This window comes from Phalacrocorax aristotelis, chromosome 21 (assembly GCF_949628215.1).
Source record: "Phalacrocorax aristotelis chromosome 21, bGulAri2.1, whole genome shotgun sequence".
NCBI classification, from domain to species: domain Eukaryota; kingdom Metazoa; phylum Chordata; class Aves; order Suliformes; family Phalacrocoracidae; genus Phalacrocorax; species Phalacrocorax aristotelis.
In genome coordinates this window covers 6,106,636-6,121,708 of record NC_134296.1, presented here as the reverse complement: position 1 = coordinate 6,121,708, position 15,073 = coordinate 6,106,636, and the positions used below count along the sequence as shown (strand labels likewise).

The 15,073-nt window shown below is 55.7% G+C and overlaps 1 protein-coding gene across 4 annotated transcripts; it reads right to left on the bottom strand.

Moving 5' to 3' along the window:
* Positions 1-1,082: 1,082 nt before the first annotated feature.
* IKBKE (inhibitor of nuclear factor kappa B kinase subunit epsilon) lies at positions 1,083-14,974 on the bottom strand. 4 transcript variants are annotated; one of them, XM_075115383.1, is made up of 21 exons: positions 14,411-14,974; positions 14,172-14,272; positions 13,247-13,387; positions 12,724-12,853; positions 12,064-12,245; positions 11,592-11,752; positions 10,986-11,096; positions 10,489-10,668; positions 9,944-10,146; positions 9,459-9,523; positions 9,288-9,379; positions 8,602-8,703; positions 7,204-7,279; positions 6,992-7,104; positions 6,635-6,711; positions 6,344-6,383; positions 5,391-5,492; positions 3,222-3,318; positions 2,569-2,672; positions 2,222-2,293; positions 1,083-1,918 (listed from the first exon to the last, which is right to left on the bottom strand). In XM_075115383.1, exons 2-21 carry the CDS (start codon positions 14,256-14,258, stop codon positions 1,771-1,773), a joined length of 2,283 nt encoding a protein of 760 aa, XP_074971484.1. In that variant the 5' UTR covers positions 14,259-14,272; positions 14,411-14,974; the 3' UTR covers positions 1,083-1,770. The 4 variants fall into 4 exon arrangements, with proteins under 4 accessions (XP_074971484.1, XP_074971488.1, XP_074971485.1 ...); XM_075115387.1 differs by having other exon boundaries at positions 1,083-1,460; XM_075115384.1 differs by having other exon boundaries at positions 14,440-14,974.
* Positions 14,975-15,073: the final 99 nt, after the last annotated feature.

Below are 15,073 nucleotides of genomic sequence, written 5' to 3'. Positions count from 1 at the left end.
TAACAAAGGGCTGGGTACAGCCCCGACAGAGCATCGGGGTCCTTCCGCAGCGCTCTCTGTGCTTCCTGGGGGCAATGAGGGGGGGGCAATGTGTTTCCCCCTCCATCCTATTTCTCTGGAGCATAACAGGAGCAAAGTGTGGGGCACATGTTTCCCAGGGCAGCTCCAAATGCTCACAGCCAGCCCCATGGAACACCTGCTCAGGTCCCTCCTGTCCCCGTCCCAGCCTTGCCACCCCAGCTGCTGTCACCTCCACAGATCATAGAATCACACAATCGTTAAGGTTGGAAAAGGCCTCAAGGATCATCAGGTCCAACATCCCCAGGCCTCCTAAACCAGGTCCCCAAGTACCATGTTTACACCTTGTTTGAACCCCCCCACCTCTCTGGGCAGCCTGTGCCAATCCCTGACCCCTCTGTCAGTAAAGACACTTTTCTTAATATCCAACCTAAACCTCCCCTGACGCAGCTTGAGGCCATTTCATCTCGTCTGAGGTGAGACGAATGCATCCTTTCACCATGCACGTTAATGGCAGAGGTGACTGCTTAGGATTTCTTTTAAGCTTTCACCTAAAAGAAAAAGAAATAGCCCTGTTTTCGCTTGCAGAGCTGCATCTGGAGAGGGCTCGCGGGAGCCCTTTCGTCTGAGATTTTGCCTTGACATTTAGTAGCACTCCCAGGTTCAGTGAACGGGGTTGTAGGTTTGGTGCAGGGTTGTGTGGAGAAGGCACACACCCCCACGTGCATCAACACAGAACTCAGCTACAATTATAGAAACGTGCTAAAATAGAGAAGCCTCCCTCAGCTTCCTACTCCCAAACCCCTCAGCAACCCAAACACGGGGCTGGGCTGGAGGCGAAGCCCTGGAGCAGGAGGAGAGGCTGCAGCGCCCGCGGGCAGAGCTCTGTGGCTCCAGCTTTCCCCACGCTCTCGACTCCCGGGCAGAGCACTGGAGCCATCCTGGGCCGGGTCTGGTCTCTCATCCATCAGGTACAGCGTCCCTCCTGCCCTGGGCTCCGGTCCCGCTCCACGGAGCCTCAGGGAGCACAAGTACGTTAGAAGTGGGAGTAATCCCTAAATGAGTAAGGCAACAAAAGATAATTTATGTCTAGCCTCCTCCTCTTCATCATCTGACATGGTGATACAGAGAAGCTAGGAAAACATTAAGTCCTTCAAGCACTTTTTAAAAGGAATAAAAAAAAACCCCACACAATTTTCTGGTCAAACTTTCAAAGGCTCAAGGCTTGCAAGGCTCTCAAAGCTAATGCTGGTGAACTGTGCAAAAGTGCTGGAGCGGAGAGGTAGGACACAGAGGGCTCCTCAGACACGAACGTCGAACGTCTCCGTCGCTCTGGACCCAAAGTGCTAAAAGTGTTCCCTGCTCTGAAAAGCGGTTTGCTTCAGCAGCTGCGAATTCACCACGTCTCTCAAATACCGGGAGCAGGGGCAGCCCCACTTAACCTGCAGGAACAAAACCAAAGGCTTTAGGCTAGAGAGGCGTCACCTGGGCTCCTGCAGTCCCACACTACACTTTGGGCTGGGCACTAATCTTTGGGCTTGTTCCTGTGTCTCTTGGGTTAAGCTCTTCATATCAAAAGCATACCAGACCTTTCCCATCCCCTTATTCACAGTGGACGTGCTGCAACAAAACATTCAGTCCTATAAAAACAGGGCTGGGGTGAATCACTGATTTTTTTCTTTTAAAATCTGATCTGAAACTCTTTGACATTTTTGATACGCTTATTCATATTGTTGATTTGCACCAAGATCCTCAAAAAAAGGTTGCAGAGGAAGAAACCCAAGGGGGTTTGCCAGCAGTAGGATGCTGGGTTTTGCATGGAGTTTCATCCAGAAATGGAAAGCATCTACTTCTCTGCGGCAGCCAGCAGCTGCCAGTGCTGAGCAGCACAGGAAAAAGGCTGGAAAGAGAGTAAATGACGTCACATTTGCAGAAGATCTTGCTTAAACTGCCAAGAAAGATACTCTCTTCTGCTGCCAGGTCGTGATGTACATTCGGTGCCGTTAAAGCCCCGTGTGAACCACCCATGAGTAGCTGCGGCTGTGCTCGGCACCAGGCACGGCTCCCCACGCCAGAGCTCATTCACAGACCCCCAGGGAGCCCACCCAGACCCACCGCCCCTCCCCAGGGCAGCGCAGGCACGTCTGCGTGTCAGCGACAGGGATCACCGCTCGGAGCAGCACCTCTGGGTGCTCTTACTCACCGATTGATGATGCTGTTGTTGAACTGGAGATCACAAGTTACTGACCTCATCTGCTCCAGGAGCTCCTGCATCCTGCCGGGGACACGACCAGCCCCTTACCCCACGCTGCTCAGCCTCCCGCTCCCCGTGGGAGCACCTCCTGCCGAAGGGCTGAGCTGCGGGACGCCCCACGGGTCACCGAGCGGGGATCGCAGCCAGGGGCTTCACGCGGACTGCCCCAGCCCTGCCGATGCAGAGCCCTCGCCCCAGTGCTCGCCCCGCTGCTCGAGCAGAGGGTGAGCAGCGGGAGGTCCCGCTTCCCCCCGGGGAGCCAGGCTGTCTGCAAAAACCTCCTCCAAGAGACTCACCGGAAAGCCATCTCCTGGCATGCCTGGCTCAGATGGACGGGTGAAGGTGTGGGAGGAACCGGGGCCAAACTCCATTTCTCCATCTGCAGAAACCTGTCCAGAGCCTGCAGAGACAGAGAGACTTGCAGCAGGCAGCAGGCTGTGCGTGGTGCTCTGGCATCCCGGGCCCTCTCTCATGCCTACCCCTGGGACAAGAGGGGGACAAAATGCTCGGGGAAATTATGGCTACGTAGTCACACCCAGCACATCCACTTCTTCAGATCAAACACAATAAAATAACCAAAGGACCAGAGCATCTACCAGGTGGCTGCGCTGCGGCTTGTCAGAGAGTCCGTTGTGAAGAGCTGGAGGTGAACCATCCTTTTTTTTACTACTGCAATTCCCATTTATTGGGTATAGATTCCCCCGTGCCAGGCAGTCCTCGGGATCGGGGGTGCCACTGCCAAAGGTCTACCCGTTCCTTGCTCTGCGCAGCGGGGGAGAGCAAGATCTCCAGTGTGGATCACCCACAAAGAACTGCAGCAAGTTTTTTAAAAATACTCCGGTGTTTCCCTAATCATGCACTCGGGCACACGGCAGGGGCTGGGAGAGGGGAGCAGCAGCGGCATCTGGAAGCAGGGAGAGGCTGTGCTGCAGCATCCCCAGGCACCTACGCTCTGCAGGCAGTCCTGGCACTCCATCGCCTCCACGCTGCAGGCGCTGATGCGGTTGCTGAGCTTCTTCAAATGCTTTTTTATCTCACAAACTTTCCTAGAAAGAAAAACGACGACAAAATTCCCAGTCAATGTTCAGCAGCAGTGTGGGTCATTAGAAACTTTAATTTTTATTTTTTTTTTTTACATTTTGTATTGCTTTCTGCAATCCTTGTCTGGATCAAAGTTAAAATCCTGAAGGAAAGCAAATGAGTCACAACAGTGTTGTAATTAACGGCTGCAGCTCTGCTAACAGCCACTGCAGGCCAGGTTATCCAAACACCACTAATAGCAAATTAATTAGGGAAAGCGTTGCTTATATGAGAGGCAGCTCAAGCCCATCACTTCTGCCCAAAGTGCTGCACGGGCCGGTCCTCTGTGCTCCGCGGAGGACCAAGCATCTACTCAAAAAGGCTCCTTGGTTTTTGCGTTTCTTTTTGCATGCTCCCCTTTCACATTTGAAGCCTACAAAGGCCAGAGAAGTTCTCCCTTGAGCACGTCCTTGGGGCCGGTCTCTGCCAGCAGAGCCCAAAACAGGCGGCGTCTCGGTGGGCTCTGCCGCGGGGGCTGAGCTGGGCCAGGACGGTGTGACCGGTGTCCCCTCCGCTCTGCCCCAGCCTCGGGAGTAAATCCTCCCGTGACTTTCTGGGGGACCGGCTGCCCTGCTCCTGCCAGGGCGAGAGGCGCCGGGGCGGAGGTGCCACGCACCCGGCAGACGTGCTGCGAGTTGTATAAAAAAAAGTTTGGTTTGGCTTTAAAAACAAAAAAAGGAAAGAATATTTAAGGTGAACGGTCCACCTCCAGAACCCAGAAAAAAAGCCACCACACCACAAACCCTGGCTGCTAGCAGGAAGAAACTCAAAAAAGGACAATTAAGACTGAAGTAGATAAAGTAAAAATATCCAGTGTGACTCATGATGCCTTCTCCCTAAGGACAGAAAAACACATACAAAAATACCTCAGGAAAACAAAAAGAAGCTTTTTTGTCCTCCCTTGAGCAAAGGTAAAAGCCCCGCTTTAGTGCAGACGGGGCTCCTGCACTGCATGGACTTTGTAGGGCTCTACCCCCAGAGAGGAATCTCATCCTGGGACAAAGTTCCTGCCGAAGCCAAGGGGAGATTTCACTGCCCGCGATGGGACACGGCGGGAGGCAACTGTGGGCGATAGCTTCTGTCTCCGAAGTGAAACCTGCCCATGGGCGAGGGTTTGCAGCGTGGAAACCCCCGGCTGCACGAGCTGAGGCTGGAAGGGAGGAAGGCCGGGCCAGGGCAGACACTGCCCACCGCTCCTGGGGCATTCCTGAGCACCTGAGACAAACTGCTAGCCTAAAAATCTCCCCCCTGGTAAATCCTATGCAGGGCTGCTCCACACCAGAAACAGGGACCGGGTCAAAAGCTAGGTTTAATTCTAAGGCATTATAGAAAAAATATCCTCCTTCTGCCCACACTGGCAGCCCAGGGGAATGGATGCTCCTCAATAAAAGCAACCTTGCCATAAAAAATCCAATTTCTGCAACATCTTCTTCCTCGAACTGCCTCCCCCTCACCCCTGCTCTTCACTGCTGCGATAGGCAGTGGATTGTGCTCAATCACTGCAACGTAATTTGCTCTTTGCATTATTCCCCAAACACCATTTAACAGAAAATCATTCCTAATGAGTAGATCTCTTTGTCTCAATAGCAATTTTGCCCTGATAAAATAACCTCTCCTTGTCAGAGGGCAAGGAAACCAGCTGCTTGAACTCAAGCTGCAAGTTTAGGGGGCTTTTTTTTTTAGGAAACAAAACAAAACAAAACAAAACAAAACAAAACAAGCAAAAGAAAACCACAAAAACCCTTAACCCAAGAGGCCAGCAATACATGGCATGGGATAAGAGCCACCATACCCAGCAGGATGTCTGGCAGTCACACAGAGCTGCTGCTTTAAGGTCTTATTACCCCTTTACGAGCCCCTCAGCAGCAGTTACTAACGGCATCCTCTCCATCCCCATCCCAATACTCGATCAATAGCAGAGAACGTTCAGAAGCCCTGGTCATTCCAGGGTTACTGGAAAGTCCCTTCTCCCATCCCCAGCGGGGTCCGAAATCCAGAGCCCCGAAACCCCGGGAGAAGGCTGGGCAGGGGCTGGTACCTCATCCTGCTGCCGTGGAGGGCCAGGGCCTCCTGGTACCGCTGGACACAGTCGTCCTGGAAAATCAGCAGAACCTTCCTGGCCAGATGCCCTAAATTCACCCTAAAAACCAGGAAAAAAAAAAAAAAGAGAGGACACTGTTATTTCCTTAAATATATAAAAAAAGAACATCACGATTCACATGGCAGGAGTCCTAAAGCTGGCTCCCGAATGGAGAAAGGGAGACTGGATGCTCAGTAATGAATTTTGTGTTGGTGGTATAAAGGAAACAAGACCTAATTATGATGAAGAGGAGAGGGAGGTTTTGGGGGCGAGGGGACCCAGGCTGGGCTGTCATCCCCACCCCCGGGGCACTTCGGAGAAGTCCTTGCCTTGGTGTTAAAGGCAAATGTCCAAGGTTAGACTGAAGATTAATTAAGATAAAGGAGCTGCCTGTTAAATTTCTCCATCCCTGGTATATATTGAAGCGTCCATTTTATTTCTTGCCCGTGTTAAATTCCCCTGGTTTCAGTGGAAACTGAAAGGAGGATTTTTAAAGGTACAAAAGCCATCAGACACTTTACTCTCACTGAAAGTTAAGCAGATACGAAAGCACGGACGCTTCCTAAATCAGCAGCTCAGCGAACAAATGACCACAAACTGGGTAAGTACTGTGTGAGCAGCAGCCCGAAATGTGCTTATCCCCGCAGTCCCATGCAGGGATTTGGCCCAAGAGCAGGTCCCTGTCCCGAGGCCTGCAGAGGTTTTCTCACATCTTCATCTGAAAGAGCTTGAAAACTTTGCTGTGGAAGGTCCTGCATCGATGAACCATCAAAAAAGCCACTTATAGGTGCCCTCTCTCAACGTTAGTGACCCAGGAACATTTCACACCCCCTTAGGATTCAATCAGAAACACCAAACACCTGCCTGGCTCAGCATGGGGCTGGTCTAGGAAGGGGAGAGGAAGGACTTACTTATCCAGCTTGTGTATTTGCTCCTCATTGTAGCCCAGCCCTGGGGAGGAAAGACACCAGTCACCACACGTTTTCCTGTTCATAACCCAATAAATGGGCAATTTCACAACACCCAGAGATCACTCAAGGGGCTTTTCAGGGCTGCAGCCCCTGGGACTACTGTCACGGCACAGAAATAACTGCTGAACCCAGCAAACTGAAATAATTCATTTTTCCACTGGGCCAGCACAGGGACGTTCCCGCTGCAGCCCTGCGCCTCGTGCCCCCGGGGCCGCCATCCCCGTCACTCACGCAGACACGTCCTGGCCTTCTTGAACTGCTTGTAGATCAGCTGCATCTTCTCCAGGCAGCACTCGATCTGCCGGATGCTGAAATCGGGACAGGGGAGGAGGCGTGAGGCCCCGCAAGAGGAACGGTATGAGGTGGGGGTGAAATCAGCACTTTGGGGTGAAATCCAAACACGCTGTAACTCAGGCCGCTGCTGCTACCCACGTCTGTGTAGGGACATCACGCGATATAGGGCTGGTAAAAGCTGTCTGCAATGAGGGGCTGTGGGCGGCTGGTTGGGAGCACGCAGCGATGCCTGCTCAGTCCAGCTGAGAACAGCAAAGCGTTGGCAGGGATTTCAGTAAAGCTGGTGCTACAAACCTTTTGTCTTCATGCACTTGTTGCCTGAGCTTCACCAGTTCGGCCAAAATGCCATCCAGCGCCCCTTGAAAGTCAAAGATGTTGTGGGAGCACTGAGAGAGCTCCTCGGTGACCTGCAGATGGGGAGGAGAGGTTGGGGCCGGCGGCTCCGAACGCTGCCCGTGCCTGAGGATGCTCCTGGGCCCCGCACGGAGCCACCCACGGGCGCTCACCCTCTGCAGCCTTGTCTTCACCATGGCCACATCCTTCAGAGCCGGCACCCCGCCGCCTGCAGGAACAGCCTCGTACCTGAAGAAAGTCCAAAAGTGAATATTCCCTAAGCAGAATATATAAGCCAGCGGCAGCCGTCACCTGGGCGAAGAAAATCCATCCCCTGGTGGAGGCGGCGTCAGAGCCGCTGGGGGAGCCAGGCTGTGGTTTGCTCGGGCAATAACTCTGCGTTCAGGGCAACGGACCTGAGCCACAAGATGCAAAGTGCTGATCGGGTAAAAACTCGCCCTGTTGTGTCCAATTTGTTCCAAAATTGTTAGCTTCACAAGGACGGGCTTTACGCCAGATCAGACGTTGTCTGCCTGCCTGCCTGCAGCTGGCATGAGAGTGTAACGCTGAGCGGTGCACGCTGCCTAAGTCAGCAGAAATATGCCTGATCCGGACCACGTTGGGAGGGCTGGATAAGCCCCCAGCACCCAGCTGCGGCATTAGTGCTCTTGGCACTACAGCCCTCTGCTAATCCGGCTTGAAGTCAATGGGAACCATGTGTCCCTATCTTTTTAGATGAAATGGAAATTAAGAGACGTGCTAAATTGAAAAGAATAAAAGAACAGCAATGCAGCGACAAAGGATTTTCCACTACAAGAACAACAAAACAGAAAAGCAAAGTAACTGTGGGTTACTTCAGCTAAAATGCGTTCAGCTTGCCCTGGGCAGCGCCGGTGGGAATGGGAACACTGGTTATGGCGAGGCAGCCCAGGGTTTCTCTGTAATCCAGCCTCTGGTGGATGCTCCGTTAGTGGAGCCTCTTCAATGGAAATAAAAGACATCTTGTCGGGGCCAGTGTGGCCAGGCGGGACGCCGGCCCCGTGGGAGTGCAGCACGATGGGCTGCCGGCCGCCCTGCCCCGCGCTGCCCGATGCTCCCCGCGCTCGGCTCTGTTTGCAGGGAGCAGGGTTGGCGACGCTGGCCGGTCCCTGGAGGGGACGTGGCTGGTGATGCCATTTATTTTATCTCTGCTGGCAGCAACAGCCTTTTCCCCTTTTCCATGAGCTGGCAGCAGCAGCCCTGCCTCCTCCTCACACTTACTCTGGGCTCCTGGGCTGTAACAGTCTGAAAACCCCGAGCAGGAGCCAGGGAGCGAGGACTAATTCTGGGCTCTTGTGAAACTGGGGACTGATTATTAAAAAGCAAAGAGGTGCCTCATTTCCCACAGCCTCCACATACAGTGAAAAAGCCTCTCACCTTCCAGCTACCAGCTTATTCCTGGAATTTTACTTATTTCTGATTATTCAGGGACCTTTGAGAGTCCCCTGTGTTATCTGCAGCAGCCGCAGGGCACTGCCGGTGCCTGCCGCAGCCCAGCACCTGCATCCCCACGGCTGCAAAGCCACACTTACAGCACGCGGGTCTTCACCTCAGTGAGTTGCAGGCAGGCGAGCACCGAAAGAGCCCCTCTCCTTTGCTCCAAAATCCTCGAGCACTCCGTTTTCAGGTTCCCACTGCCAAGAGAGAAAACAGCCCGTCCAACGCATGCTCCTCAGCAGCCCCACCTCCATCCCAGGGCTGGCCACGTGTGGCGGGGGGTTAGGATGGGGCTGGAGGCTCCTCATGAGAAAATGGGGGGCTGGATGCACGTAAGACTAGGTGCAGCTCCTGGGCAGGGGGGCTTTTGCCCGCTGGGCCCTGTCCTGCCACTGCACAAGAAGCTCCTGCCCCAGGAGAAGTGGGTAGGACACTGAAAATGCACAATAATAATATTAATAATAATAATAGTGATGCTGTTTTCCTCAGCATCCCCTGAACTGAAACAAGTGACTTAAAACCGACAAGTGGGGACAGGAGCATCCTCATGTCACTGCGTGGTATTTTCCTACTCGTCCTCATCTGGGTCCAGCCCCCTCGCAGCCTGGCATGCGTGTTCCCCAGTACCCCTCGTGTCCAGCCCAGTACCCTGCGAGGGCACCCGGTGGTCCTGCGCTGTCTGGAGGGGGCTGGGAAACCCCGAGCACTTTAACCCTTAAACACACAAAGCTCTCGGTGGTGGGAAGGGACGGGTCGCCCCCCTGCCGCCCACGGCACTCACATCACCCAGTGGAGACCTCTCGCCAGCAGCTCCCGGCAGCGCTGCAGGGCCCGGGCGATCCGCAGCGTCTGGTGCGCGGCGCCCACCGCGCTCTGGAAAGCAAAAGGGCACTGCCGGCGGCTGCGGCACCACGGCGGGGCTCCCCCCGGCTGCAAGGGCACCCCCACCTACCTTGGCTGCGCTGCAGTCGGCCACCACGTCCACCCTGGGGACAAACTTTGGAAACTCAAGTGCCGCTGGAAAGACAGACAGCAGTCACGGTGCTTTGGGGAGCCAGAGCGGAGCCCCTGAGCCGCGGCTGCGGACCCCCAGGGATGTCTCCTGCTCGCCGAAGCAAACCCCGCAGCCGCTCAGGATTTCAGGCACAGGAGCAGCTGCAAGGCTGGGGGCTTGGTGCAGCTCTCCAAGATATTTTGGAAACGTGGACAAAGGCACAAAACGCCTGCAAAGCCTGGGGTGGTGGGTGGCTGCAGGGCAACAGCACCTGGCAGGGGAAAACTGACCCTGAAACCTCCTAATCCCGCTCCAGTGTCGTAACCCCTTCACCTCCCACAGTGCGTTGGAGTCTATCGGGATAATAATTTAAGCAAATCTCTCTTGCAGCACCCACCCTGTCCCTGGATGAGGCATGCCATCTCCAAGCCAACGATACTCACGGTCTCTGTATCTTACTCCTATCACGTCTTCTGGTTGCTCAGCAGAGCTCAGCAAGGTCAGAGGGTTGTGCTCTGTGGTTTTGCAAAAATTATGGGCTTGTAGGTTAGGATCCAACTCATACAGATGACCTTCAAAAAAATATTCTTGATGGTGAGGGACTATGTCTGTTTGTTTGAAGACAGCATCTAAAAACTTGGTGGTACTGAAATGAAAAAGAAAGGATGATGAATAAGCAAGGAGGTGAGTGCTCATGTTTCCATCACTTTAACAGCCCACCACCCTATTCTTGTAGCAAAACATCCCAGAGGGTCAGCGGAGCCCCTCAGACAACCTCCCTGGGCTCTCTGTGCCACGCCAGGAGCCAACAGCTCCCGGTTAGTGCACTCCCCAGCAAAGGCTGGTCTGAGCCTGGTTTGTTTTAACCTGGTTTAACTGCAGTGCAAGGGAACAGGGGCTGCCCCTAGGTTCACCTGCCAAAACGAGGGGCTGAGGCTCCTGACCTCAATTCTCAAATTTGCTTTTAACAGAGTCTTGGCATCCTTACGTGTTGTAGGAGTGGATGTAGATGCGATGTGAGGAAGCCTGCTGCAGGGAGAAGACTTCAACCACGATCCTGTGCAAAATGTCGTTGGTTTCTGCAAAAAACTGGTCGAATCCCCAGCATTTCTCTTGATCCACCTCCAGGATATTAGCCAAAATGGGTATCAGCTGGTCCTTCAGCCCCCTGCAGCAGCAGAAGAGACGTTTGCACATACTGACATAACCCTGAGCCACAAATGCGGTGACCCACGGGGCTGGGGAGAGGGGCAGCCCGCCTTCTGCAGCTGAGCTCCTGTTCCAATGGAGCCACTGCCCTCTCTCGCACCCCCTTCTCCCAGCTGTAAAGCAAAGACGTGGTCTGAAAGCTGTGACATCTGCAGAGGAAAAGCTCATCTGCCTCGTTAAAACTTCCCGTGCCGTCTGAGGAGGGATGCCCTCCCCAGCCACGGTGCCAGGACAGGAGACCCGCAGCGGGAGCCGAGCCCAGCAAGGGACACTCACGTGGAGAGCTGGCAGGTGACGGGCAGCTCGTAGCTCCACTCGATGCTCCCGTTCTCCTGCCTCTGGACCCCCGCAATGGCTCCGGGAGGCTTCTCAGTGGTAATTTTATACCTGTTGAAAGGAAATTGCTCACAGTGGAAATGAGCCAAGGGATCTCTGTTCGGGCACTATGTCCCTTGGGGAGAGTAAAGAGGGAAAGGGCAGAGCATGGATGGGCTGGGAAAGAGACGATTCACAGAAAGAAAAAATCCACAGAGGGAAAATACTTCAAGAAACAGTGAAAAGGTTTCAAGCAAACATTAGTCCTGCGTCCTCCTCCAGCTGCTTAGCCACAAAGTCATGAGAATGCGTTTTGAGGGTAAACATGGTTAAATGGGGCACAAATCCTCTACCACACTCACATGCATACTGCCCACAGACCACATTTCAGGGCTTTCTAGGCTGTATGGGATTAAATGAGCAGCGAACTACAGCACACAGTCACACAGTGCTGGCGGCATCCACCAAGCCACAGCCAGGGCATCGTGCAGCCCCCAGGACCACCAGCCACGGTCCCACCTCCCCACGCAGCAGCACCCAGCCCTCCCAGCTGGACGCGGTACCTACATGACCTCCTTGTTCCTGCGAGGTCCCCCAAAGGGGACGAAGGGGAGGCTGCCGGTGGCAGCGTGGTAGAAGGTGACGCCGATGCTCCAGAGGTCGACGGTGACGCCGTACGCCTTCTGCTGCGGCTTGCGCAGGACCGCTCGCTCGTACATGTCCGGGTGCTGCAGGGATGAAGCAGAGAGCGGCACTGCCAACGCGTCCAGCGGGTTTGCAGCGGGCATCAAGTCTTGGGCACTGGGATTGAAAACCGACTGCTTGCTTTGGTCTCTTCTACTGCTGGGTCCTCCAAACAAAAAGTCACCTGTAACTCTGCAACAAAAATGCTGAGTCCCCCCCTTCTTGAAAAATGTGGCCCCGTTGTGATTGGGCTCTCCAAGTCACTGCTGCTCACTGCAAGTTGCCCAGCGGGGACGGGCGCCAGCTTCCCCCAGGACTCCCAGGGGCCACCAACCTGGCGACATTCTGTACTCACAAGATATTCCTCCGTCCCATAGACAGACACAAACTTTTCATCATCATCCAGCTCTCGGGCGGCCCCAAAATCTGTCAGCTTATAGATGCTCTGCCCATCTTCCCCTATCAGCCGCATAATGTTCCCGGGTTTGATGTCTCTGTGGACAACGCTGTTCTCGCGGAGGTGGTTCATCCCTGCCACTGGGCGCAAGAGGGGAAGGCAGCATTTGTGCGCGGGGCTGCAGCAGTTTGCTCCAGCAGGGGTTTTTTTAAACACAGGAACATGAGAAGGGCTGGAGAGGGAACAAGCCCCAAGGCTGGTTGCATTTCATGGGGACCAGTGTGGCTGGGGTAATGGAGAGGACGAGCGAGCACGCGGTAGGGCACTGCCCTGTCCTCCCCATTGTGGGGCACAGCCTGTTCCCACAGCTGCTTCCCAGAATAGGTCTGCAAGGAGAAACCCTCCGGCTTCCCCTGAGCGCTGAGCTCCCAAACCCCCCCATTCAGGGGTGCAGTTTCGTACTGCTCAGCCCAGCCCTCACGTCCGTAGCCCAGGGCTGGTGCCCGCAGGGTCCCACCAGCACCGCAAGGTCCCCAGCCCGCAGCGTCCTTGGCCCCGGGCTGCACTCGTGGAGGCCCGTTCTGGGCTGGGGGGCGCAAGGACCCCCCCCCCACTCACCCACGCACTGCAGCACGATGAGGAACTCGGACTCGGACAAGCCGAAGGCGTTCGCAGGGTCCTCCAGCACGTTCAGCAAGCTGCCGCTCGAGCAGTACTCCATCACCAGCACCTTCTGCTTGCTGCTGCCCTGCGGCGGGGAGCAGCCGTGAGGGTCGGCTGGCCCCGTGTCCCAGCTGGTGGCCTGTCCCCCCCCCACCCCCAGCCAGGATCAGGTCCCCTCCTTTGGTTGGTGGGTCCCTGGGTTTTTCCTGCTTGGACAAACCACCATTGGAGAACGTCCCCGCTGTGCCACGTGCCTGGCCAGGGGACAAGAGCAGGTCACGTCCGTGCTCCAGCCCAGAGGCCAGTGCCACCAGTGCCCCCAGCGCTGAAGGACTGGGTTGAGGCTTGTTGCAGAGCCGGGGGGAGGTGGGAGGACAAGGCAGCCCGGGACCGCCGCTTCCCTCCTGCAGCTCAGACCAGCTCCCCCAGGTCACTGGCCCAGTAGGCACAGCAGGTCTCCGACTGAGGTCCCACTTACCGTCTCCTCCACAGCAAATAATTTGACAATGTTTTTATGGTTCAGCTTCCTCAGCATCTCGAACTCTCTCATTTGGACCTCCTGGGGCCGGAGGTAGCTGGCATTATTAAAGACCTTCACGGCAACCAGCTCCCCTGATTTCTGGGAAGTGAGGAAAAAAAGAAATGGGAGATGACGCCATCCACGTCCTAAGCAGCTCCGTCAGCTCCATTACTGCCCCCTCATCCCGCTCGGGATGCAAAGTATGCTGACAGTGTAACGTGTTTTCTAAACGGGCATCCCACAGCCTTCATTTTCTCCACTGCAAAAGCCAACCGCTGTTATTCACCTCCCGCTGCTTCCTGTCCCTGAAGCCCACATGCTGCACGGTAGGGTGTTTATTCAGCTTCATAAAAAGTTTATAGCTGGAGCTGAGGCTGGCGGCTCCCTGCCTGCTCTCTGTGGGATGGGGTGGTTTTCAAACCATCCTCGAAGCCGTGCAGAGGCAGCTTGCTCAATAAACTTCAAAGGCTGGCGAGGCAGAGAGTGTCTATTCCAACCCTGGCAAGTGTTTGCATGAAATATGCAAATCGCCAAGGACGGGGTTTTCAAAACCTCTGGGCATTCCCCCAAAAACAGACTCTTCCCCCCGCGATGGACAGGAGCGCCGGCAGCCGGCGAGCAGGACCCGGCCGTGAGCACCCCAAAAGCTGCCCTTGACCCGCAGACCTGAGCTGGTTCCCCGGGGGGAAGGAGCCAAATGGAAAACGAAAATAAAACCCAAAGCAGCCCCCGGCGTTACCGGCAGCCTCTACTCTTGAATGGAGCTCCCGGGAGGGCGAGCAGAGGGGAGCATGGGCATCCCCACGCCGTGGGCAGGAGGCCTGGCGGGCCCCGTGGCTTTGGGGTGGCTGCCCCCCCCCCACGCCCCGCCACCCCCGCTCACCTTGTTGCGAGCTTTGTAGACGCAGGCCGTGGCGCCCTGGCCCAGGAGGTCCTCGGTGCTCCAGAGGTAGTTTGGGGTGCTCTGCATCTCCAGCAGCGCTGCTGCGGGGCGAGGGCAAGCACACGGGTCACCTTGGGGTGGGGGGGTCTGCTGGCCTCCGCCAGCCCCGCCGCCAAAGCCCGGCGTTTATCCGTCCTTGCCTGGCAATACACAGGGAAAAAGCTGGCCGCAGGACATACCCCTTGGCAGGCAGCCGCCAGCCTCCTACCTCGCCGGCGCTGAGCGGGCAGCACCGCGCGACAGGCTGCACATGGACGGAGCTGTTAACGCTGCCAAAAACCACCCTGTCGCCGGGACCTGTTGGGGCTGGCAGCGAAACACTGACAGATGCAAAATAAAAAATATATACGAGCAAACAAACGCCGAGCTGCAAGGTGGCGAGAGGCACCTCCCCACGCCGAGAACAGAAACCTATGGGATTGCAAAACCCGCTCTGCAAGCATCAGCTGCGGCTGGAGGAGGAAATGCTTCAGCTTCCTGCTCTGAGAAAAAAATTCCCGGAGTTGCAGCCGTCCCCAGGCGTGCTGGGCTCCGCTGGGCTTCTCTGGGCTCCGCTGGGCTCCGCGGCCAGGGCTGGGATGGACGCTGGTAACAGCAAACGGTGCTCAGCACTGGCCACCCCACAGCCCTGCGTGGGGCAGGGGGATGGGAGGCAAAATCAGATCAGGATCTGCATCCAGGGTCTGGTTCGGCCTTCGTTAGCTGTGCCAGGTGCCCGCCGGGTGCGGGGTCAGCGCTGGGCCCCGGCTGTCCCCCGGACACAGCCTCGCATGTTGGGTGCGTTTGTGATGAGCTGCTGCCGCTGTCCTGCCTCACAGAGCCACCGGCTGCTCGGGTGGGTG

Excerpts from the sequence above, each read along its gene's own strand:
- IKBKE (XM_075115383.1), bottom strand. The coding sequence starts at position 14,258 with ATGCAGAGCACCCCAAACTACCTCTGGAGCACCGAGGACCTCCTGGGC. Across the intron at positions 9,380-9,458 it reads CCGACTGCAGCGCAGCCAAG|AGCGCGGTGGGCGCCGCGCA; the intron begins GTAGGTGGGGGT and ends TTTGCTTTCCAG. Across the intron at positions 6,712-6,991 it reads CAAGTGCATGAAGACAAAAG|CATCCGGCAGATCGAGTGCT; the intron begins GTTTGTAGCACC and ends TCCCGATTTCAG.